This window comes from Ahaetulla prasina, chromosome 2 (assembly GCF_028640845.1).
Source record: "Ahaetulla prasina isolate Xishuangbanna chromosome 2, ASM2864084v1, whole genome shotgun sequence".
Lineage (NCBI taxonomy): Eukaryota > Metazoa > Chordata > Lepidosauria > Squamata > Colubridae > Ahaetulla > Ahaetulla prasina.
In genome coordinates this window covers 278548960-278572641 of record NC_080540.1, presented here as the reverse complement: position 1 = coordinate 278572641, position 23682 = coordinate 278548960, and the positions used below count along the sequence as shown (strand labels likewise).

Here is a 23682-nt window from a genome sequence, read left to right as displayed (position 1 = left end):
CTTTTTTAAAATTATTCCTCAGCCTCTGAAAACCAAATGAAATCATTTGGTTTTATTTTACCCAGTCTTTCTGAAGCCAGAGGAAGGGAATTTTTTGGTACCTGCTCCAGGGTTAGCACAGATTATCAATTGCAGGGGTGGGAGTCTGCAGAGGCTGTGGTAATACGTTCTTGATGGCAGAAAAGTACCACCATAGAAGCTTATTTGCTGGAAGACCTTTTAGAGACATATTATTGCAGCCTAAAATGTCTTAATCCACCATTTCAGAGTACCCAAAGCCAATCTATTGAACAATAGTTTGTTCAGTATAAATTAAGCAAACGGTGTACATGGCTGGAAATGATGAGCTTTTGGATCAGGAAGATTCTGTTTTGAAATTTCTGTTGAGAAGGTTCTTTTACATCTCCGGTTTGGCTTGCAAAGAACTCTTGTAAACTTCTGTCTTGGTCAAACTCTTCTACAGTTTAGGGATCAAATATCTAAATATCTAAGACTGATTCAATGTTTTTATTTTTTTTAACAAAAAAACTGGAATTAAGTCAAGGCTTTTTGATTACTTAGCCCCAAAGTGCTCATTCATGTTACATTCCTGTTTCCAAACCATTAAGGATAAACAGTGGAATCCTTTGGAAGATTGTTTTTGGGCAGCTTATTAATGAAGGTAAACAGATGTTAGACTGACCTCTCCAAATACTCTTTTCCAGGGGTGAAATGCTCCCGGTTCGGACCGGATCGCCTGAACCGGTAGCAATCTTGGTCGGTGGTTCAGAGAACCAGTAGCAATCGCAGTGCGAGGCTCCGTCCACCGGCCCGGCTATCATTACTTCCTGGTTTTAACCAGAAAGTGATGTGTTTTGTACCCTCTGCGCATGCGCAGAAAAGTTTTGCCCATGCGCAGAGGGTGTGCGCGTGCATGTGACGTGCACGGCACATGCACTTCCGAACCGGTAAGAAAGGTAAGTAGATTTCACCCCTGCTCTTCTCCTCTTCTAGTTTCGATTGAATAAAAAGGCTTAACATAAGATATTAACTTGATGGATAATAGAGTAGAAACTTCAAGTAGACAATTTTAAAGCTTCTTTCTTATCTCTTAAACAAAGATAGTTTTGAATGACCGGACGATAGACACGAAGCAGGATTTCACAGCTGGAGTCAACTTAGGGAACACGGTCCATCCCTGTGTGAATGCCCCCTGTGACAACGGGGGCTCCTGCGTGCCCAAGAAAGATGGGTATGAATGTGATTGCCCTTTGGGTTTTGAAGGGCAAAACTGCCAGAAAGGTAATATAGTGCTATAATCATAGCAATTCCATGTTCTGAGAATGATTTTGCTTCTCAACTCTTACAGGAAAATGTCAGGCATGCTATTTTCTGCTGTTTAATCATATACAATATGCTTTGTGTTATGAAAAACAGAGGGCCACAGAAGAGGCACAGAAGGGTTAATAACCACTGATAGACAAGAGGGTCACAAATACATTCCTGTTAAAGCTGCCACATTATGTTAGAAGTTTGTTCATTTTTTAATAATAACATTTATTGTCACTGCACAACATATGTGCAATGAGATTGGTGGAGCTCCCTCAGTGCACACACACCTCAATACAATACAACTCACAGTGAAGACAGAAAACCCCTAACCCAATAAATCGTATTAACAAACACCCAGTCCTATTGCACCTGTGTGAACATGTTACACATTGCTCCGGCCCTGCGAGTCCATCGTACTACGTAGTTATGATGTTATTTCACATTCAGGAGTCTGACAGCCCACGGATTAAAAACTGTCTTTCAGCCTGTTTGTGCGGCTGGCTGTGCTTCTATATCTCCTTCCCGATGGTAGGAGGGTAAAGAAGTGCTGACCATGGTGTGAGTCCTCCCTGAAGATTTTCCTCAATGATTACAGACCTAATTTTAATGTACTTATTTATTTTTCAAATTTATATAGTTACCCATCTCATAAAACAAGTGATTCCGGACAGCGTACAACAAAGCTGAAAACAATAATTCACAAATAGCAACAATTATTATCATTAAAAACATTAAAAATGATAAAACACAGATAAAAAAGAAATAATAGGCAATGTTAATAATAAAGGAGCCATTTCACTAGTTCATATTTCCCTGGAGTCTCCAGGCCTTGTGGCTCAACCAGGTCTTGAAGGTGCCAGACTACCTCACAGAATGAGGATATTCCACAAGGCAGGCGCCATGGCCAAGAAGACCCACCGTCTAAGCCTCACATCAAATGTAGCTCCCTAGATCAGGGGTCTCCAACCTTGGCAATTTTAAGACATGTGGACTTCAAATCCCAGAATTTCTCAGCCAGCAAAGCTGGCTGAGAAATTCTGGGAGTTGAAGTCCACAAGTCTTAAAGTTGCCAAGGTTGGAGACCCTGCCCTAGATGATGGAACACGGAGCATGTCCTCTTTGATGGATCTAATGGGACAGGCTGATACAACTGGGGAGAGGTGGTTCCTCAAATAAGCCAATTCCATTCCATTAAGGGATTTAGAGGATCAAAGCCAGCAGTTAATAAAGTTAATAAATCAATGCAATCTGTTGCGTCTGTATCTAACCTAAATCATCTTCTGGATTAATTTATGGGTTGACCAAGAGCATTTATGCATTTAAAAAGGGGAAATATTTCTTGACTACCGGTATCTACCAGGGTTCACTTGAGAAACTTTATATTTCAAATAAATCTCATTGTTGTGGTTTGTACCAAGCTGAAGGCCTTCTCTGCCATCTTTCGCAGTGACAGACAGAACTGTAAAAAAAAATCAAATAATTTTCTATATCTATATTTGATTTTGCAGACAAGTTTTGATTCATTAGTTTAGGAAATTGCAGTTGATAGTATTTAAAAAAATAATAATTCAGAAACCCAAAAATCCGTGGGGGTTTTTTTGAAAGTTTTTTTTATTTTTTTAGACAAACATTAAAACATCTTCAAGACAAATACAATGTGTTGGTTGGTTGATTGTTTTTTGTTGTTGCTGACTTTGTTTTGTACATCCCCAAATTTATCATTTTATAAGTGGAATGCTGCCCAGAATATTGTTTCTTTTCTGAATTTTGCACACACACACACACCAGTTGTAACTGTGGCGTGCCATTCCCCCATTTGTTTAACTTTCAGATAAGCCAAATTTATCTCATTACAAATTCCCATGGTTATATATTGTTAGTTTCCTAAACTAATACCACCTCTGAAATGCTGACGAATTTCAGAGCTCAGGTTACTTTGAAGCTTCCTGAGCGAGAATTAAAAAGTTCAGTGCTGCCAGTACATGAGAAGGAGAAACTTCCTCTTGTCTTATTCAGCAGGATTCAGCTCATGCCCTTAAACAAGGGGATTTACAGCCTTGTAACTTTATCCTCCTTTGTGCTAACTGCCTCGGCTGCAAATGCGGCTTCTAATCCTTTGCTGCTCTTTGGATCTCTTGTAATTTGACAGCTAGAACAAATCCTTTCTTAGTCACACCTCAGAGACCACCAAAGAATTATTTACAAAAGTAAAGGGGAAAAGGAAGTCTGTCCCTTTGGACTCGGGTGAACTGATAGACTTCTTTTTCAAACTGGAGGCCTTGTTAAGTGAGTTCAGTTTTTCCAACAACTAAACTGCAATGTGGACACACTCCAGTAGGTGACAGTATATTTCTTCATACTGTAATTATTTGTTCAATTCTGGAGAAGTTTTTTAAGTGGCTGTTTTGTCTTTCCCATTCTTCTCAATGGGACTGTCAGAATGAATGCCCTCAACTATATATTTCAGGTCTTCTGGGGAAATACTGTAGTTTCTAAACAAATATTCTCAGAAACGTTTTATGCAAGACATATTCCTGTATTGCAGGAATAGGCAAATGTTCATGGACACCAGCTTTTCTTGCAGCTAAGTGTGCAGTGGGTTTTCCAACCTCAACTTTTAAGATGTATGGATTTCAACTCCCAGAATTTCCCCAGCCAGCCGCGGGAGTTGAAGTCCACACATCTTAAAGTTGTGGAGGTTGAGAAACACTTTCTCTAGATGTTTGCTAGTTTCTCAAACTTTTAATGTTTCCCTGGTTTTTAAATGTGCTTCTAATTTTGTAAAGGAAAAGTGGCAAAGATGAAGAAAACAGAGTCCCAGCCTGCAAGATCATGTTTATGTGTAATCATAACTCTGAGCCTACCTAGACTTTTCTATACTCCAGAATCATATAGAATCAGATTTTTTTTATTTCCCTACCAATCAACCAACCAACCAACCAATCAATCAATAAAATGATTGGCTGATTGTTGTATGGTGTTCTATTTGGAGGCAAATCCTCCTATCCAGAAAAAAATAGAGGGAGGAAGGGAAAGAAGGAAAGAGAAAGAGAATAAATATGCTGATGGATGTAATTCCAAGGAAGTAGAAGGAGTTGCAGGAAGAAACCTTTAATTTGCCTTCTGAGTAAATTCTTGGCCATACTTATTTTGAGTAGAGAAAATGATGTGTCTTGACTAACGGGAGTGCAAAACCCATTATCCATGTGAAGCCAAAGCCAGATTGAAGATGAATTAAATCACAGTGGAAGCTTTTAATCCAACGAACGATTGAGTGTTAGCTAGAGCAGGGGTCTCCAACCTTGGTTCCTTTAAGACTTGTGGACTTCAACACCCAGAGTCCCTCAGCCAGCAAAGCTGGCTGAGGAACTCTGGGAGTTGAAGTCCACAAGTCTTAAAGGGACCAAGGTTGGAGACCCCTGAGCTAGAAACCACTGGCCTGATTTAGAGAAAGAATATTCAGGGATCTTGACTGGTTTCTGGTATGACATCATTCAAAGGAATGCAGGGGCACCATTCAAATCCGATCATGCCAATTGCAGCGAAAGCCATCAGGGTCAGGTTTTACCTTCTTATTGACGACATCTGTGTACGTGTAGAAAGCCACAACTTGCAGTAACATTCAGGAGAAGTGTAATATTTATCTGAGCTAGACTGCCTTTTTTTCCCCCCTTGCAAAATTCTGGGTTCGAATGTCACTCACAGTCCGTAAATGTGTGAGCCAACCTTCATTAACGGTTGCATGCATAAAACTGCAATAGAATATAGAAGGTTTTTTTTTTTTACTTCTGAAAAATAAAATCTGTATGTTTTTCTGCTTTATGCTGTTCCACTGAAGAATGTGGAAATTACTGCTTGAACAGTAAGTAAAATCTCTATGAAATAACTGTGCATAGATGTTCACTTTTAGCTATGATGGCTCCAAAAGCTTGACTTAGATGCCACAATGTTTTGCCACGTTGTATCTTTTGTGTTTTTCATCACACAGTTTCCCTTGTCCCCTGGGCCTGCCTATGATTATATGTTCGATTGTGTGTCTATGTGCCTCTTTTGCGAACTTTGTCATAAGATTCAAACTGCTTTTTATACCATCTGTGGATAGTATGATTCATAATCATTTCCTGGATTATGGGTGTAATGCCCAGTATCATTATTATTATGAGTTGGCTCATATCCGGCTACTTGTTCTCTTATTTATGACCAGTAGAAGTGTCCCACATATTAACTAAATAACTATATGTAGACAAATGACTTAATAATACAGGGTAAGAGGTAATGCCATTTGTGAGTTGGCTTGCACAGCTGATTTAAAACACTAGAAAAAATTAAAAAACAAAATTTTATAAATCAGCAAATAACTAGATTTCAATTAGAGCATTTGGTGCCTTCTAAAAATTTTGCTCTTCAGCTCTCATCTGCTGTATTTTATTTATTTTTATTTATTTTATTTGTCACAACAATATATATAAGCATCACATAAAAAGATTATATAGTATATAAACATATATATGAGGAAATATTAGGAGGTATAAGTGTATATATATATATATATAAGAAGAAGAAAAAGAAAAACAATAGGACAGGAACGGTAGGCACGTTTGTGCTCTTATGCACGCCCCTTATGGTCCTCTTAGGAATGGGGTGAGGTCAATAGTAGAAAGTTTTTGGTTAAAGCTTTTGGGATTATGGGAAGAGACCACAGAGTCAGGTAAAGTGTTCCAAGCACTGATGATTCTGTTACAGAAGTCATATTTTCTGCAATCTAGATTAAAGCAGTTAACATTAAGTTTAAATCTATTGGTTGCTCTTGTATTATTGCAATTAAAGCTGAAGTAGTCTTTAACAGGAAGGACATTACAATAGATGTTTCTATGAGTTAAACTTAGGTCTTGTCGAAGGCGACGGAGGTTTGAAGAACTGTTGTCCAGAATATTTTGAGAGGTCCAGAATATTTAGAGAGGGCCAAATGGCACAAGATTAAATGGCCAAACCCTGGCGTGGTTGTGTGAACTGTTAGTGATGGTAAACGCAGTGTAGAATCTTATGGAAATAGCCAATCAAGCTTGTATTGAGAACTTGCATAATTGCAATGAAAGTCCCAAAGGCGCTTTTTCAAGAGGCAACTGGACTTTTGGGGTTTTCTTTGAAGACGTTTCACTTCTCGTCCAAGAAGCTTCTTTAGCTCTAACTGGATGGTGGGGAATGGAAGGATTTATACTCCTTGAAGACAGCTGGCCATTTGCATTCTTTTAGAGAGTCGTTGAGGCCACTTGGAGGTTTATTTGTGTCCTCAGGGTAACCTGTGTAGTGCAAATGGGTGTGGAGCCTTCTTGGCTGCAGGATGTTTTTTGCACTGTGTCCCTTCACTGTTGAAGACAGGCACGGGCTGTTGGGGCTGAGTATGAGTTGCCTGCATCTCAAACTGAAGTGCAAATGGTTCCCGTAGTCTGCTATTTTTCTGGAAGTTTGTTCACACTCCCACACCATTTGAAGGGTGTTCATCCCAAAGTGCGTCACTCAATATCTATGGAGTTTCTCGGTCATCCAGGTCATTGCAATGAAAGATTTTGAAATTATATAGTTTCCACCTTTCAGGCTTCGTCTAGATCCTCCCAACTCTCATGTTTATTCTTGCAAAAGTATTCAGAATCCAAATCTTGGAATCATACGGATTCCCTGGAAGTAAAGAGGAAGAGAACGCTGTCAGGGGTATGGATATAAAAAAAAGATAATTTCATTAATCTTGATAGTGAGCAGAGTCCAACAAATCCTGGCCAATTCCCAGCTCAGCATCAGAAAATGTCCATCTCATTCAGGTGATTGTTTAAGAGGGGAGGGGCTTGTTTAATTTTTGCCGTTACTGTGTACTTTCCAACCTGGCTTGGTTCTACCAACTAAAGATCACCCACCACAATCCTGAAATTAATATCAGAGGATCAACTGCACGCGATGAAGATGACCTAGGAATGACTGGTCTGGTGCTATCTTGAAATGTTCTACGCAATGTTTAAATACTTTATTTTTCGGAGTATAAGACACACCAGAGTATAAGATGCACCTTAGTTTTTGGGGAGGAAAATAGGAAAAAAGCTGATTGACAGGTGGATTGGCCTCCCAGAATACCCCCAATCAACTGTTCCCAGAGGTGAATTTTAGCAACAGGTTCCTTGGTTGTGAGCTCTGTGCCTTTTTTTTTTTCCTTGTTTTTTCTGCCTCTGAAAGCCTCCAAAACAGAACTTCAGAAAAAAAGCCTCTGAAGCTCTGTTTGGGAGCTTCTTTTCTGCAGCTCTATTTGGGGGCTTTTTTTCTGAAACTCTGTTTGGGAGCTTCTTTTCCGAAGCTCTATTTGGAGGCTTTTTTTTCTGAAGCTCCGTTTGAGAAGCTGGGCAGGGTTACATTCGGAGTATTGGCCTCTGGTGGCTCAACAGGCTAATGCAGCCTGTTATTAACAGCAACTGCTTGCAATATTGCAGGTTCAAGTCCCACCAGGCCCAAGGTTGACTCAGCCTTCCATCCTTTATAAGGTAGGTAAAATGAGGACCCAGATTGTTGGGGGGCAATAAGTTGACTTTGTATATAGTATACAAAATGGATGAAGACTATTGCCTGACATAGTGTAAGCCGCCCTGAGTCTTTGGAGAAGGGCGGGATATAAATGCAAATAAAATAAATAAATAAATAAAAAGTATAAGACGCACCCAGATTTTCACCCTCTTTTTTGGGGGAAAAAGGTGTGTCTTATACTCCAAAAAATATGGTATGTGCTCTAAGCAATGTTGCTCCTTGGCAAAACTGCAGCTGTGCCCAGAAGTTTGAAGGAAAGGTTTTGAAGAGCTGAAGTGTGAAGGGCAAGAGGGAGCTCTCACTGCTACTGGGATATACAAAGTTGAGGATGGCTGGGGAAAGAAAAACAAAACAAAACCAGGCATGGCTTTGCCCTGGCCTGGCAAAAAATGAAGCACTTCTACATAGTCCTTTGTCTGAAATAGGCAAATGGGAGAACTGAGCATTTAAGTCACGGATGTCAAACTTGCAACATCACGTTGCCATCACATGATGTTTCTTGATGTTTTTCCCATTCGCAGAGTGGAGGTGGGTGTGGCCTGTGTGTGACGCATCTGTCCCACAGGCCGCCAGTTTGACACACACTCACCCTTGAATTTTACATGGATGAAATGTTATTTTCTGTAGAATATTAGAGAAGAATTATTTAGAATGATAGAGGATGAGATCTGGCATTACAAGAGCAATATACATGGCATCAGAATTACTCTTGCTTCCTTCTCCAAGGAGCTTCCACTTCCACTTTTCTTAGACACAGTAGTCCATAGCATAATGGTGTATCTGGGGTAAAAACACAACAATGCAACTATCAAAAATAAATCTGAAGCAGATGCAGATCCTCCTTCCTTCCTTCCTTCCTTCCCGATTATAGCCTTCCTTCAGCTGAAAATCTGACAATTCTGTCAGATAATGACAATTCTGTCAAGTGATAATGTCTTATTTTCCATATAATGGTGTGATGGACAGCAAAGAAACAAATAATTCATATTTTATCACTTACTGTTGTTGAAATAAGAAGACCATAAGAGCCTTCTCTAGATTTGACCTGTAGGATTAAGAAGTTTATCATGTCACTGTGAAGGTGGAACTCTGAGTCACTCTTAACCAAAAATTATTGACTGAGAATCTTCTGAAAAATGCATGTTTTTTAATGTTTCCTTATAGTTTGTTGATACAAAACCATTGAATGTGTAACTTGAATTTTGATATCAAGTTTCCCTTAACATTTTAGCTGTGATGGAAGCCATTGAAATTCCACAGTTCATCGGTCGCAGTTATCTTACATACGACAATCCAGACATTCTTAAAAGGTAAATTCATGTAGTCAACGCCCGAGTTTTGCTTGTAGTTCTGTCATCCAGAAATCTTGGATGTGTGAGTGGTTATGGTTTTACGCAGGTACATGGCAAATATTAAAAGCCTAAGAACTGTCTTTCCAGATTTAGATTAAAACAGTCAACAGATATCATATAGCGTTATGCATTGCCTTCTGTGACTGCCATAGGCCATGCTGGCAAGAAAAGGTGAGAGTTGAAGTCCAAATTATATAAAGGACCAGAATCTTATCCCTGCTAAGTAGGAAAACATGATAGAAAGGGAGACATAGAAAGCTTCAGTGAGAGCCAAAATCTAACTTAGATTTCTTTAAGCTGATGCCCTCTGCTTGTGTTCTTACCATGTCTATGAAAGGATTGTTTTGATATGGATATGAACCACATCACAGAGGGTTTACTCCAGTGGTGGGATGCTTCCGCTTTAACAATCGGTTTGGTGAGCACACGCTTTGCATGCGCATGTGCACTTTGCGCATGTGCGCACCTAAGGCGCTTGCACACAACACTGAAAATGGAGCATTTAGAAGCTCAGCTGCTTACCTTCCAAGTCAGCAACGGTAAGTAGAACAGCAAGGGGCAGCTGTGCTGCGTGATTGAGATGAGCTACAAAGCAGGAAATAAAGGACAGGATAGAGCAGGGACAGGTGGGTGGGGCCAACTGTTGTTGGAGCTACCGGTTCGCCTAAACCGGTCCGAACCGGCTGAATACCATCTTTGGTTTATTCATATGTACAAAGTAAACAAAATGCAGTGCTTTTTTTTTAAAACCAGGTGTATTTTTAAAAAATGTTATTTGATACTTTACAAATCAACTAGTTGTTTGTTATTCCCCAAAGCCTCTTTGAGAGTATACTTATCATGATCTTTAGGAGAAACATCTTATCAAATTAATGTTATGTTACCAGAGAGGGGAAGTTATTGCAATCAAGATTATGTTATTTCCCCCACGCTACTGAAATTTTATTTCATACACCACACAGAGTGTCGGGATCAAGAACAAATGTGTTTATGAGGTTTAAGACTACATTGATGGATGGTCTATTGTTATGGAGAGGTGATAGCCCAATGCGATCCAACAGTGACTTCATCTCCCTTGGTCTTCAGGATGGTTGCTTGGTCTTCAGGTAGGCAATCCTTTCACTTGGAACCGGGTGTGTGGATGTGGTATTTATATAATTCCTGCCCTGAGTTGTGAATGAATGTATTATTTCTGTGTAATTGCTTTTCCCATTTCTTGAAATGAATTGCAAGACTCCTAAATTTCTTAATGCTCATTTTTTGTTTAAAAAAAACGTTAGTCTCACAGAATCAGACAGGATCCAGCATTCAGATGGGATGGTGGTTCATTTCTCAATCTGATGAAAGAAGAAGTACTAACTATAATAAGTCCTAGATATCTGTTCCCAGTCCTTTCCTGAAAGGTATAATCCTTTGGAGAGGAAAATAATATGTGCATAGATGCATGCAGAGCTCTGGGTAATAGACATAAATGAAAAAAAAAATCCTGTTCATGCAAATCTCATATAGCAGAAAATATGAAAAGGACAAAAAAGATTGATGAAGATGAGATGCCTCTGGTTAATTTTATGTTATTTAATTCATTTCATGTCTCAAGTCATGCACCAAAATATTATTATAAGTTAATATGACCATCTAATTATAGAGTAATATTTCTCAACATTGATCTCTTTAAGTTGTGTGGATTTTAACTCACAGAATTGCCCAGCCAGCTGACAGGGAAATTCTGGGAATTGAAGCAGTGGTGAAATCCAAATTTTTTTACTACCGGTTCTGTGGGTATGGCTTGGTGGGTGTGATGTGGCTTGGTGGGCGTGGCTTGGTGGGCGTGGCAGAGGAAGAATATTGCAAAATCTCCATTCCCACCCTACTCCAGGCAAATGATACTGCAAAATCTCCTTTCCCTTCCCACTCCTGGGGGAAGGATATTGCAAAATCTCTATTCCTACTCCACTCCGGGGCCAGCCAGAGGTGGTATTTGCCGGTTCCTCAAACTAGTCAAAATTTCCGCTACCGGTTCTCCAGAACCTGTCAGAACCTGCTGAATTTCACCCCTGAATTGAAGTCCACACAGCTTAGAGCAGACAAGGTTGAATAAAACTATTGTAGAGAGAATCATATTGCAAAGCACCCTTTGTTAGGAATAGAATCATTATTATTTTGAAAATAATCATGTTGCTTCCTATCCAAGTGTAGCCTCTTTGGTGGCTCCTCTGCCTTGGCTCAAGCTGCCCAATTAGTTCAAACAGATGTTTAGAAGTCACGGCCATAGTATTACAATATGTTGTCTCCCTAACACAGGGGTGTCAAACTCGCGGCCCATGGGCCGGATGCATCATGTACTGGCCACTCTCACCCCTATTCTAGCAAAGGGGAAAAAAGTTGCGATACATCACATGCCAACAATGTGTCATTGCGAGTTTGAAACCCCTGCCCTAACATGTCTCCTCCAACTTGATTTGGGGAGTTCTGTTGTATGGTTAATATTGCTGCCAAAGGAACTATAATTAAGTAGAAGTGTTTCAGTCATGAAAAGGAGGGAGGCGTCAGTGAGTTACAAGATCTTTTCCTGCCAATCTTTTTCTGCACTATCCTATGAATATGTGTTAGGAAATGCCATGGGATTTATGTAATAGTGGAGCCTCAATCTCAAAAGCATGCTTATCCTGGATAAGCATGTCAGTTATGGGGACGCGTTGGCTCAGCGGGTAAGACGCTGAGCTTGTCGGTTGAAAGGTTGGCAGTTCAATGGTTCGAATCCCTAGTGCCGCGTAACGGGGTGAGCTCCTGTTATTTGTCCCAGCTTCTGCCAACCTAGCAGTTCGAAAGCACATAAAAAATGCAAATAGAACAATAAGGACCACCTTTGGTGGGAAGGTAACAGCGTTCCGTGTGCTTTTGGCGTTGAGTCATGCTGGCCACATGACCACGGAGACGTCTTCTGACTAGCATGTGTGTGCGAGGGGAACCTTTACCTTTACCTTATGTCAGTTATAATTCAAATTTTGTCATTTTTCTTTCATTCCTTTTCTTTGTTATTTATTTCTCTGCTTTTGTCTTTATAATTGTTATAGTTTTACCCAGAGGTGGGCTTCATATATTGTTACCACCGGTTTTCTCCGCACATGCATGCTCGCTTCGCACGTGCACCTTCCTTCCTCCACATGTGTCTGGCCTTCCACCCATGTGCTTTGCTCATGCGCGCCTCCTGCGCATGCGCCCAGCCTCAAAAATGTGCTTAAATAGGATGGCATAGCGCAGGGGCAAGTGGGTGGGCCCACCCGCGATCTCCGCTACCGGTTCGCCTGAACCAGTCCGAACCAGCTGAATACCATCTCTGGTTTTACCATTCTTAACACTTGTAATATCCTTTTAATCTCCCTGAAGATTCACAGCTATGAGAACAGAATAAAGAAAAAAAAGTGTTGTCCAATGATTGTTGGATAGTGAAAAGGACTGAACTTAGATATAATAGTATGTTCTCTAGAATCTGTTAAATCTTTCCTTTGTTTTCAGTTACAATCTGGGTAGTGGCATTGCTTATATAACAGTGAATGGCTCTTTCAGTGATGGCCGATGGCATAAAGTTAAGGCAGTTCGGTAAGTGGTGATTCTTGATTCTTGAATAGTTCTGTCCATCATTAAACATCAATGTGTAAACCCACTTTCAACATTCTTTTTAAAAAAATAAAAATGCAAGCCGTATTTCCAGCATGGTGTCCACCAGTGGTGAAATGTAAAATTTGTTACTACTGGTTCTGTGGGCATGGTTTGGGGAGGGGTAATGTGACTGGGTGGACGTAGCCAACTTTTTTTTTTTTTTTTTACTTTTAAAAGCTTTTTTTCTACAACCTTTTCGGCCGAAGAACTTATAAAAAAATGCTTTTAAAAGGTTCTGATGATCAGGGAACTCAGCTGGGATCCTCAGAGCCTTTTAAAAGCATCTTTTGCAACCTCTTTGGCTGAAGAGGTTGTAGAAAAATGCTTTTAAAAGGCTCTGATGATCCCAGCTGAGCCGCATGATCATCAGAGGCTTTTTTTTTACTTTTAAAAGCATTTTTTTCAGCTGAAGAAAAAATGCTTTTAAAAGTTAAAAAAACACCCTCTGATGATCGCGCGGCTCAGCTGGGCATTGGCTGGTATTTTTGCTACCACCCGCTGCCATCGCTACCGGATTGGGCGATCCAGTCCGAACCGGGAGCATTTCACCCCTGGTGTCCACCATATTTTACATGGTGGTCTGAAGACTAGCTGTCTAAATTTTTTGCATAGATATCATAATGCTATATCATGATGAGGCATCTTCGATTTGCTTCATCATAACATTTGGAATCTGAGATCTCCAGTGTGTGATTGGCAGCATGTGGGGCAACACAACAACTTTGTTGCAAAAACATAGGTACTGCTTTGTAAGCAGGTGGACTCTCCCTTACTCAAAGGGCTTTCTTTCCCTTTTCATACTGGGCTATTATCCTGCAGTTGGCCCATCAGCAGAAGGCATCTGAAACATGTACAACCACTTCTACACATTAGAATAGAATAGAATAGAATAGAATAGAATAGAATAGAATAGAATAGAATAGAATAGAATAGAATAGAATAGAATAGAATAACAGAGTTGGAAGGGACCTTGGAGGTCTTCTAGTCCAACCCCCTGCTTAGGTAGAAACACTACACAAATTCAGACAGATGGTTATCCAACATCTTAAAAACTTCCAGTGTTGGAGCATTCACAACTTCTGAAGGCAAGTTGTTCCACTAGTTAATTGTTCTGTCAGGAAATTTCTCCTTAGTTCTAAGTTGCTTCTCTCCTTGATTAGTTTCCACCCATTGCTTCTTGTCCTGCCCTCAGGTGCTTTGGAGAATAGCTTGACTCCCTCTTCTTTGTGGCAACCCCTGAGATATTGGAAGACTGCTATCAAGTCTCCCCTAGTCCTTCTTTTCATTAAACGACATACCCAGTTCCTGCAACAGTTCTTCATATGTTTTAGCCTTCAGTTCCCTAATCATCTTCATTGCTCTTCTCTGCACTCTTTCTAGAGTCATACATAATGTAAGATACATTATGAAAACTTTTGAATGTGGGAACATACTTTTTTTTTATCAATTTAAGGGATGGACAATCTGGGAAGATCACGGTCGATGATTATGGTGCAAGAACTGGCAAATCACCAGGAATGATGAGACAGTTGAATATTAATGGGGATTTATTTGTTGGTAAGTCCTGCTAAATTCTTTTTTTTTTTTTTAAAAATTAAGAATTGTGGAAAAATTTATTTAATATTGCATGATTTTTATATTTTTAATATTTTACTTATATATTTAATATGACTTATAATTTTTTAATATTTTATAATCCTAACCCTCACTGATAATCAAGGATTGCATTGCAGTGAAACAGTACAATCCGAAGACTGAAATTTTTCTTCCTTGGCTTAACATCCATCCTGAAAAAGAAATGCCTGAAAAGCTTAGACAGGATTGCCTTACTATAGGGCAGTGGTTCTCAACCTTTATAGTGCTGCGACCCCTTTAATACAATTCCCCACGATGTGGCAACCCCAACCGTAAAATTATTTTCGTTTTGAATTTATCGTGCCTGAAGCTGTATTGGCTAGCGATCTGAACTGCCTTCTCGATTGCCTTGAGAACGGAGGCATTAAAGCGGAGACTCCTCCCCTATTAAGTTTATCGTGCCTGAAGCCAGATTAGGCTAGTGATTGGGAGTGATTGCAGCTGGCTTGAGAGGGAGACATCAGAGCAAAGATTTCTCTCTTTTTTAACTCATCGCGCCTGAAGCCGAATTCAGCTAGTGATTTGAAGAGCCTGCAGCTGGCTTGTGGAGTCAACCATTGGAGCACGATTCTTCGACTCACAAGTATACTTCCCATATTTCCGATGGTCTTAGGCGACCCCTGGCAAATCATCATTCGACCCCCAACGGGATCGCGACCCACAGGTTGAGAACCGCTGCTATAGGGATATGTACTTTCCTTATTGTCAGGTACACAGTACTTTTTAAAGTACCTGAATAAGTGCCCTGTGATATATTACTAGAATGGAAAAGCCAGTTTGGCCCCACTTAAAAATAGAGGGTCGGGGGGGGTCTCACCCTATTTTTTAAAATTATTATTTTCCAGAGTGTCCTAGGTACCATTTTTTTCTGATTATCCTTGCAGCCCCACAACAACAATTCTAACCATTAGTCCATTCTCTTTGGAGTCCAAAACTCGTATTCCGGCTGCAGGTCATCCTCATGTTTGTTCCCATGTTGTGTTGGCTTGAGGGTTGAGACAAGAATGGAAACCGCATTCAATGTTCAGTACAGCTGTGAATATGGGGTGGAATCCAAGAACAACTCCCCACAATCTCCTTTCTGTTTTCCATATTTTCCCTAGAGCAGGAGTTTGCAAACTTCGCTCTTTTAAGACTTGTGGACTTCAACTTCCAGAGTTCCTCAGCCAGCAAAGCTGGCTGAGGAACTCTGGGAATTGAAGTCCACAAGTCTTAAAAGAGCCAAGTTTGCAGACCCCTGCCCTAGAGGATTGAGGTTTTTCTGGAAAAGGATTTGGATAGATGTTGGCACTGAAAGAGAGTCAGTTAGGTGGAGTAGTTAAAGGCACTGGACTAAAGCAGAAGAGAAGAGTTCTAGTCCTACCTTAGGTACAGAACTAACGGATGACTTTGGGCCAATTAGTGTCTCCCAGCCCTAGGAAGACGCCAGCAAGGAGAAACCATGTCTCAAAACGGTGCCAAATTTCATTCTCAGTTGTATTTTTGCCACATTGTCTTTTTCCTTCCCTGTGTATCTGTTTGAAACAATGCCTGATAAAACCAAATACGAGGAAAACACTTTTCTTGGAGCAAGGACAAGATGTTATGATGATATTTTTTGTATAACATTCAAAGCAAAATACTCCTATATTGGCTACCTTCTATTAGGGTAGGGGTCTCCAACCTTGGTTCCTTTAAGACTTGTGGACTTCAACTCCTCTGTGAGTTGAAGTCCACAAGTCTTAAAGGGACCAAGGTTGGAGACCCCTGTATTACGGGAAAGATTTATGATCTCCCCTTTCATTCCCCCCACCCACAACCCACTGAAAAAAATGGAAGCTTGTTTATCCAGAAGGAACTTCTGATCCTTTTCAGAGTTTCCCATCTAACTGGGAGACACTGATGGGATGAAAAGGTTGGCAGAGACCATTCCTGTTCCCCCTGATCTCCATCCTCACTTTTTTTTTTTTTTATATATAAAAAGTTTTATTTTTACAATCATATCAAATAATTCATCCAATGTACAGTTATATACAATTAGTCGGGCTTGCCCAGTCACCACCACCCTTTTTAACACTCTTCCCTCTTCTACCTTCTTTTACTTTCCAAACCTTCCTCTCCTTCTCTTATCTACATCCACTCCTCCCTCCACCCTACACCTTCCTTCTCCCTCTACTATCCCTCTTCCTTCCTCTTCTCCTCTTTCCTACCTCCTACTCTCTCTTTTCTCCCTCCCCACCGTTCTAAAATGGTAACTATGCAGACCCGACCCTACATTAATTATATTTCTTCAATAATCCCTGTACATTAACCATCACTCCATCTCTACCAAAGCCCCCAATTCCCTCCCCTTACCCCCACCCCACCCCGACTTCCCAGAACAAAATGCAGGGTATCAAAACTAACAATCATAATCCAAAATAATTCCTAAATTATAATCTTTAGTCACACCACACTTAGTCACACTCTCAATTCCCCTCTCCTTCAAAAATATATCTAATACAAAATATTTCCTAAATTTACTCATATGCTATTCGATATTTTTTTATCTGATACTTATTTTAAATATAATCAATCCACATTTTCCATTCTAAAATATATTTTTCTAGTATATAGTCTTTCAAGTAAGCGGAGATTTTGTCATCTCTGCCAGATTTGATACTTTGAGTGTCCATTTGTTGTTTTGTTTTGTCCATTCTTGATTGTAGGTAATTCTTCTTTCTTCCAATACTGAGCAATCAAAAGTCTTGCGACTGTTATTAAGTTCAAAATCAATTTAGTCTCTATAGCTGTATAGTCCATAATTATTCCTAGTAGAAAGAACTGCGGAGTAAACTTAATCTTCTTTTTCAAAATATTCTGCATGATCCACCAGCCTTTAATCCAAAATACTTTAACTTTTTTACAAGTCCACCATATATGGTAATAAGTAGCATCTTCACAATCGCATCTCCAACATTTAGCAAGATCTAATATGTGTTTCTTGTAAACAGGTAATGTCATTTTTAAATTGTTTCAAATAATGAAATACTTTCCTTCTCTTCTGCGGTGAATTCAGGCCATTAACATTCCAAGATAATAGTTTAATTGCCATTATCGGCCAAAGGAAACTTTTGGAACACCAGCCGCAGATCACATTTTACTTTAGGCCTTGCTCCTCCCACTGTTTCCATTGTAGTAGTTGCCAGTTGTTGTTGTGCCTTCATCTCTTGTTCCTTGCGTTTAGCAGCAGCTCTAGTCAGCCTTTGTTCTTTTGAATCTAAACCCGTCGTAGGTATTTCCAACACTTGTAATAAATCTTCTTCCATCACAATCTGTTCTTGTACCTGCTTCACTTCTCTTCCTTCACTTCAGCCTCCTTCTTCTAGCTTCCAATGGGGAAGACTTCCAACTTTAATACCTCAACATAAAATTCTCTTGCTTTTCCAACCGTATTGAAACGAAGTACTTTCCCTGCATAATATACTATTATACCAGTTGGAATATCCCATCTATATTCAATCTGATGTTTTTTAAGTTCATTCACCAGGAAGGCAAATTCCTTCCTAGCCCTTAACATTTTGGTGGAATTTCCTTTAATATCAAAATATCTTGACCAGCAATCTGATTCTTCTCCCCCTTATATGAAGCTTGCAAAATCTGATTTCTCACTATTCTGTTTGTAAAATAAATAACAACATCCCTTGGCAACTTTTTTGCCTTGCTATCCAAGAATTCACACGATATATTTTATCAATTTGATAAGCCACATCTGCTGGACGAGCTGCTAATATCTCAGCAAATACTTCAGAAAAATTTCCTTAAATTCTCTTCCTTATTTTCTTTCAAACCTCGAATTCTAAGAGCAAATTCCATATTTCTATATTGTATCAAAACTATTTCATCCTCTGTTTTTCCATTTTACTTTGAAATTCATCCATTTTATTTTCTAATTTTAAATTATTTCAAATAATGAAATACTTTCCTTCTCTTCTGCGGTGAATTCAGGCCATTAACATTCCAAGATAATAGTTTAATTGCCATTATCGGCCAAAGGAAACTTTTGGAACACCAGCCGCAGATCACATTTTACTTTAGGCCTTGCTCCTCCCACTGTTTCCATTGTAGTAGTTGCCAGTTGTTGTTGTGCCTTCATCTCTTGTTCCTTGCGTTTAGCAGCAGCTCTAGTCAGCCTTTGTTCTTTTGAATCTAAACCCGTCGTAGGTATTTCCAACACTTGTAATAAATCTTCTTCCATCACAATCTGTTCTTGTACCTGCTTCACTTCTCTTCCTTCACTTCAGCCTCCTTCTTCTAGCTTCCAATGGGGAAGACTTCCAACTTTAATACCTCAACATAAAATTCCCTTGCTTTTCCAACCGTATTGAAACGATGTACTTTCCCTGCATAATATACTATTATACCAGTTGGAATATCCCATCTATATTCAATCTGATGTTTTTTAAGTTCATTCACCAGGAAGGCAAATTCCTTCCTAGCCATTAACATTTTGGTGGAATTTCCTTTAATATCAAGATATCTTGACCAGCAATCTGAATCTTCTCCCCTTATATGAAGCTTGCAAAATCTGATTTCTCACTATTCTGTTTGTAAAATAAATAACAACATCCCTTGGCAACTTTTTTGCCTTGCTATCCAAGAATTCACACGATATATTTTTCAATTTGATAAGCCACATCTGCTGGACGAGCTGCTAATATCTCAGCAAATACTTCAGAAAAATTTCCTTAAATTCTCTTCCTTATTTTCTTTCAAACCTCGAATTCTAAGAGCAAATTCCATATTTCTATATTGTATCAAAACTATTTCATCCTCTGTTTTTCCATTTTACTTTGAAATTCATCCATTTTATTTTCTAATTTTAAATTATGTTGCTTAATTTCTTCAACCTCCTCTTCCAATAAAATCACATTCGTTGCCAAACTTTGTACTGCCATTACAAATCCTTCTTTAACTTCTTTATTTCCCACTTGAATTTCTGATATCTGCTCTTTCATTTCAGACATCTCATCAGTTATTACTTTAAATTTTTCTTCTATAAAGCCTTTTAAGTTCTCTTGTAACGCCTCTAAATTCAATGTTCTAGTCTCTGCTGTATGAGCTGGAGAGGCACCAGCTGATAAAGTTCCAGAGCTCTTTGTTACAGTAGACTTTAATTGTTTGGCTGCCATCTTCTATAAAATTATTTATTTATTTATTTCCAACTTAATATTCACTTTAAATCTTCTTAACTTCTGAGAAACACAGTCTTTTAAAGCAGTATTTAAAAATCTCCTAGATTCTATCAGCAGGCAGCAAAGAGTTAAAGCAGCAAGTAACATGCAAATTACCAACTGCAGAGGCACACGCTGAAAGTATCACTTTCGCTTTCCACTCGTTAACTTGTTAACAATTCGCCTCCATTTTCTTGCTGTTTTCAAGCTTGTTACAAAGTATCGGGGAATCGGCTTGGCTACTTGCTTAAAGTTCTCCCACTTTCGTTCTGTCCGGTATAATCCTTTATTGTCCAAAATAAATCTCGGCGTTTGGTCGTGGTGATTGGTTCCGCCAAAGCAGAAGAATCCTCGGATCTGGAGCACTTCGGGTTACTGGAGGGAACTTAACCCTTCAAACCCCTTTTTTCTCAGGGGCTTTAGGGAAATTCAACCTCTGCCCTCAGCTCACCCCTTCTCCTTCTCCCGAAGAGGGGGTTTTCCGAACCGCTGGGCAGCAGATTTAAGCTGTCCTAGCGATTCCACATAATCCAGAGGTTGGTGATCGTAAAGATCACCGCCATCACCTACGGTGCCAAACCGGAAGTCCTCCATCCTCACTTTTAAGCACCTAGTGGGGGAAAATTGGCAGGAAATGTACCTCAGAAAAGAGTCACTCTCAAGGTTTCTCTGTAACAGAATGCATTGCGCTTCATTTGGCTTTCGGCCAGGGGTGAAATGTAAAATTTGTCACTACCAGTTCTGTGGATGTGGCTTGGTGGTGGTGGGGGAATGTGACTGGATGGGCGTGGCCAACTTTTTTTAAAAAAAATTTTAAAAGCATTTTTCTACAACCTTATCGGCCGAAGAGGTTGTAGAAAAAAGTCTTTTAAAAGGCTCCTCAGTTGTTCCCAGCTGAGTTGCCTGATCGTCACAGGTTTTTCTTTTAAAAGCATTTTTTTTGCCTTTAAAAGAAAAAAAAAGCCTCTGATGATCAGCTGGAATCATCAGAGGAGCCTTATTAAAATAATTTTTTCTACAACCTCTTTGGCCGAAGAGGTTTTAAAAGCCTCTGACGATCCCAGCTGAGCCACGCAATCATCAGAGGCTTTTTTTTTAAAGCATTTTTTTCAGCCGAAAGAAAAATGCTTTTAAAAGTAAAAAAAAAAATCTGATGATTGCGCGGCTCAGCTGGGCATGGGCGGGGGGGCAGGGATTTTTGCTACCAGTTCTCCGAGCCACCCGCCACCATCGCTACTGGATCGGGCAATCCGGTCCGAACCGGGAGCATTTCACCCCTGCTGTTGTGTCTTGCCCGCCCTCAGAGCAGCCGGGGCCTTCTTACCTGCTCCCCAACACTGAGGAATGTATGCCTTCCGGCCCAAGTCCTGGCTCCATGCCCCCACAAACTGCAGAAGAAGGAGCATCTCCCTGCCCCAGCCCTGACTCCATGCCCAGGCAAACGGAGCAGCTAGACCCCTCCCCCTCCTCCACAGCAGGTGAGCCTGAGGAGGGTTTACTCCCAAGAACAGCTGATTGGAGTGACCCTCGCATCAGAAGATTGGAGGCGGAGGCAACAGAGGAAGGAGGGCAGGCCTTAATGAGTGCTGAGTCATGGAGCCACACCCCATGGCCTATATAAAGGAGCTACTTTCTGGCAGTCTCTGAGTCAGGCAAAAGTCAAACTTATCTTGCTGAAGTCACTTACTGGTCTCCTGCCTGCTCTGAGGACTTTGCTAGGACTTTGGGCAGAGCTGCAGAGGCAAGCCTGATTCGGATTTCCCTGACCCAGCTGTCAGCGAAGGAGTGGGACACGACACCTGCTTTCGGCCTTATCATATTAAATAGAACTTGCCACCATTTAACGAAATCTGCTTTGGGAGAACTCTCTGCAGGGGTTTTTAGGGCTAGAAATAGCCATACAGAACTTTATTTTAAAAGAGGTGTTGTTGTTTTTTTCTCTCTTGCAGGGGGAATGAAAGAAATAGCACTGCATACAAACAGACAGTACATGAAAGGTCTGGTAGGTTGTATCTCGCACTTCACGCTTTCTACAGATTTTCATATTTCACTAGTTGAAGATGCAGCTGATGGGAAGAACATTAACACTTGTGGGAGAAAGTAATAGACAGACACCCGTCACCACACGGGAAGATGACGTTGTGTAGCAGCGACGGCAAAATGACTGCTCTTGCACAGTGAGGACTTCTCCCACGAAACACCTGGAAGAGGAAATCAGAAGTGAAGCGAAAGCAAAACGAAAGGGACCATTTGCCATTTCTCTTTTCTTTTGGATGTTGCGCTCTTTCAGTCATACCAAATGCTTTATATAGGGACTATCCCAATTTTTGCTACTTCAACTACAGGGCAAATCTCACCAAATCCTAGCACCGCTGCAAAAGGCTGGTGTTTTTCTTGACATAAAACCTACAGCTTTGGCAAATCTTATCTATCAGGCATGTCTGGTTCATAGGTGAGTTGCATTTACCAGGGCCAGTTTACCCCATGACTAAGAAATGGCTCAGATGTGCAGGAGTTTGCAGTATTTATTTTGTTTATTTGATAGTTTTCTATTTTGCCTTCCCTCAAGAGCTCAAGAAGGCACAGCACAGGCCTCCTTCCAATTTCCTCTACTCTTATCAGTATCTACTCTATCAGTATCAGTATCTATTCTATCAGGAACTTGGTGGCTGAGTGGCTAAGACGCTGAGCTTGTTGATCGAAAGGTCGGTAGTTCAGTGGTTCGAATCCCTAGTGCCGCATAAGGGTGAGCTCCTGTTACTTGTCCCAGCTTCTGCCAACCTAGAAATTCGAAAGCACGTAAAAAATGCAAGTAAAAAAATGGGGACCACCTTTGGTGGGAAGGTAACAGTGTTCCGTGCGCCTTTGGCGTTTAGTCATGCCAGTCACATGACCACAGAGATGTCTTCAGACAGCGCTGGCTCTTCGGCTTTGAAACAGAGATGAGTACCGCCCCCTAGAGTCGGGAACAACTGGCACATATGTGTGAGGGGAACCTTTACCTTTACCTATCAGATAGGTTGGGTTTAATAAGAGTGACAAGCCCAAGGCACCAGTGGGTCTCCGGCCATGGAGAGGCATGAACGTCTCTGGTCTTAGCCCAATATTTTCAGCATTACACTGTACTGGCCTTAGTTATGGCGCCCAGGGCTTCTGAGTGTGGGAGCAACTCCTACCTCATCTTACTGTAAGGTCTCTGTTTATATTTCCCACAGCTGTGCATTTTTTGCTCCTGCTCCTCAGTTCTTCTCCTTTAGAAATAGCATGTGGATTGGCCCATCCATATTAGAGGGTAGAGCAATGGTCATTAAAGTTCAATACTATCAACAACCATAGTTGTATGGTAGCATGGACTCAAAGAGCTGCTCCCCAAATATAGCCCGACTTCTTTGAGTGCGGTGCTAAAGCCAGAATCACCAGCTGAATTGTCACCTACGAAGGGGTGGCGGTGAAGTCTACCAGCAGAGAACATGGAGGTTATGTTCAACAGCAAGACCGTTGGGACTGTGCGTGAACAGAAAAATGTTCTTTGGGTCTATGTGTTCTATTGGCCACAAGGAACCGTGGGAAGTTGCTTTCTCCCTTATTATGTAGCCCAGGCCCACAAGTTAGATGGGATTGTGCTCCATAGTAGGTGCTATTTGCCATGCAACATTCAGAAAATTTAGATGAGTTGGTTTTTAATAACAATTTTGAAAATATTAAAATTTGTTTGGATTTAGAATCGGTTTTCAGAAAAGTTTTCCTGAATTATTTGATTTATTTTTGAAGAAAAATTATCTCCTTCTCCTCCTCCTCCTCCCCCTCCTCCTCCCCCTCCCCCTCCTCTGTTTTGTTAAACTTGACTTGTTTAACAAAATCAAACACATAGACTCATCTTTTCACCCCCTCTCTGTTGCACTCGTACCATAAGCCCACCAAAAGGAAATCTGTTGCTTTTTGATACTGCTTTTATTTGCAAATGAGGA

At 40.4% G+C, this 23682-nt stretch overlaps 1 protein-coding gene across 2 annotated transcripts in view; it reads left to right on the top strand.

The window, feature by feature from the left end:
* Positions 1-23456, top strand: part of EGFLAM (EGF like, fibronectin type III and laminin G domains) — a 148863-nt gene extending 125407 nt beyond the window's left edge. For both annotated transcript variants that reach the window (XM_058170037.1, XM_058170035.1), the window contains 6 exons: positions 1101-1281; positions 9107-9185; positions 10190-10333; positions 12744-12827; positions 14341-14444; positions 21664-23456. In XM_058170037.1, the coding sequence (XP_058026020.1) occupies positions 1101-1281; positions 9107-9185; positions 10190-10333; positions 12744-12827; positions 14341-14444; positions 21664-21818 (747 nt within the window). In that variant the 3' untranslated portion in view covers positions 21819-23456. The remainder of the gene's footprint in view (positions 1-1100; positions 1282-9106; positions 9186-10189; positions 10334-12743; positions 12828-14340; positions 14445-21663) is intronic.
* Positions 23457-23682: the final 226 nt, after the last annotated feature.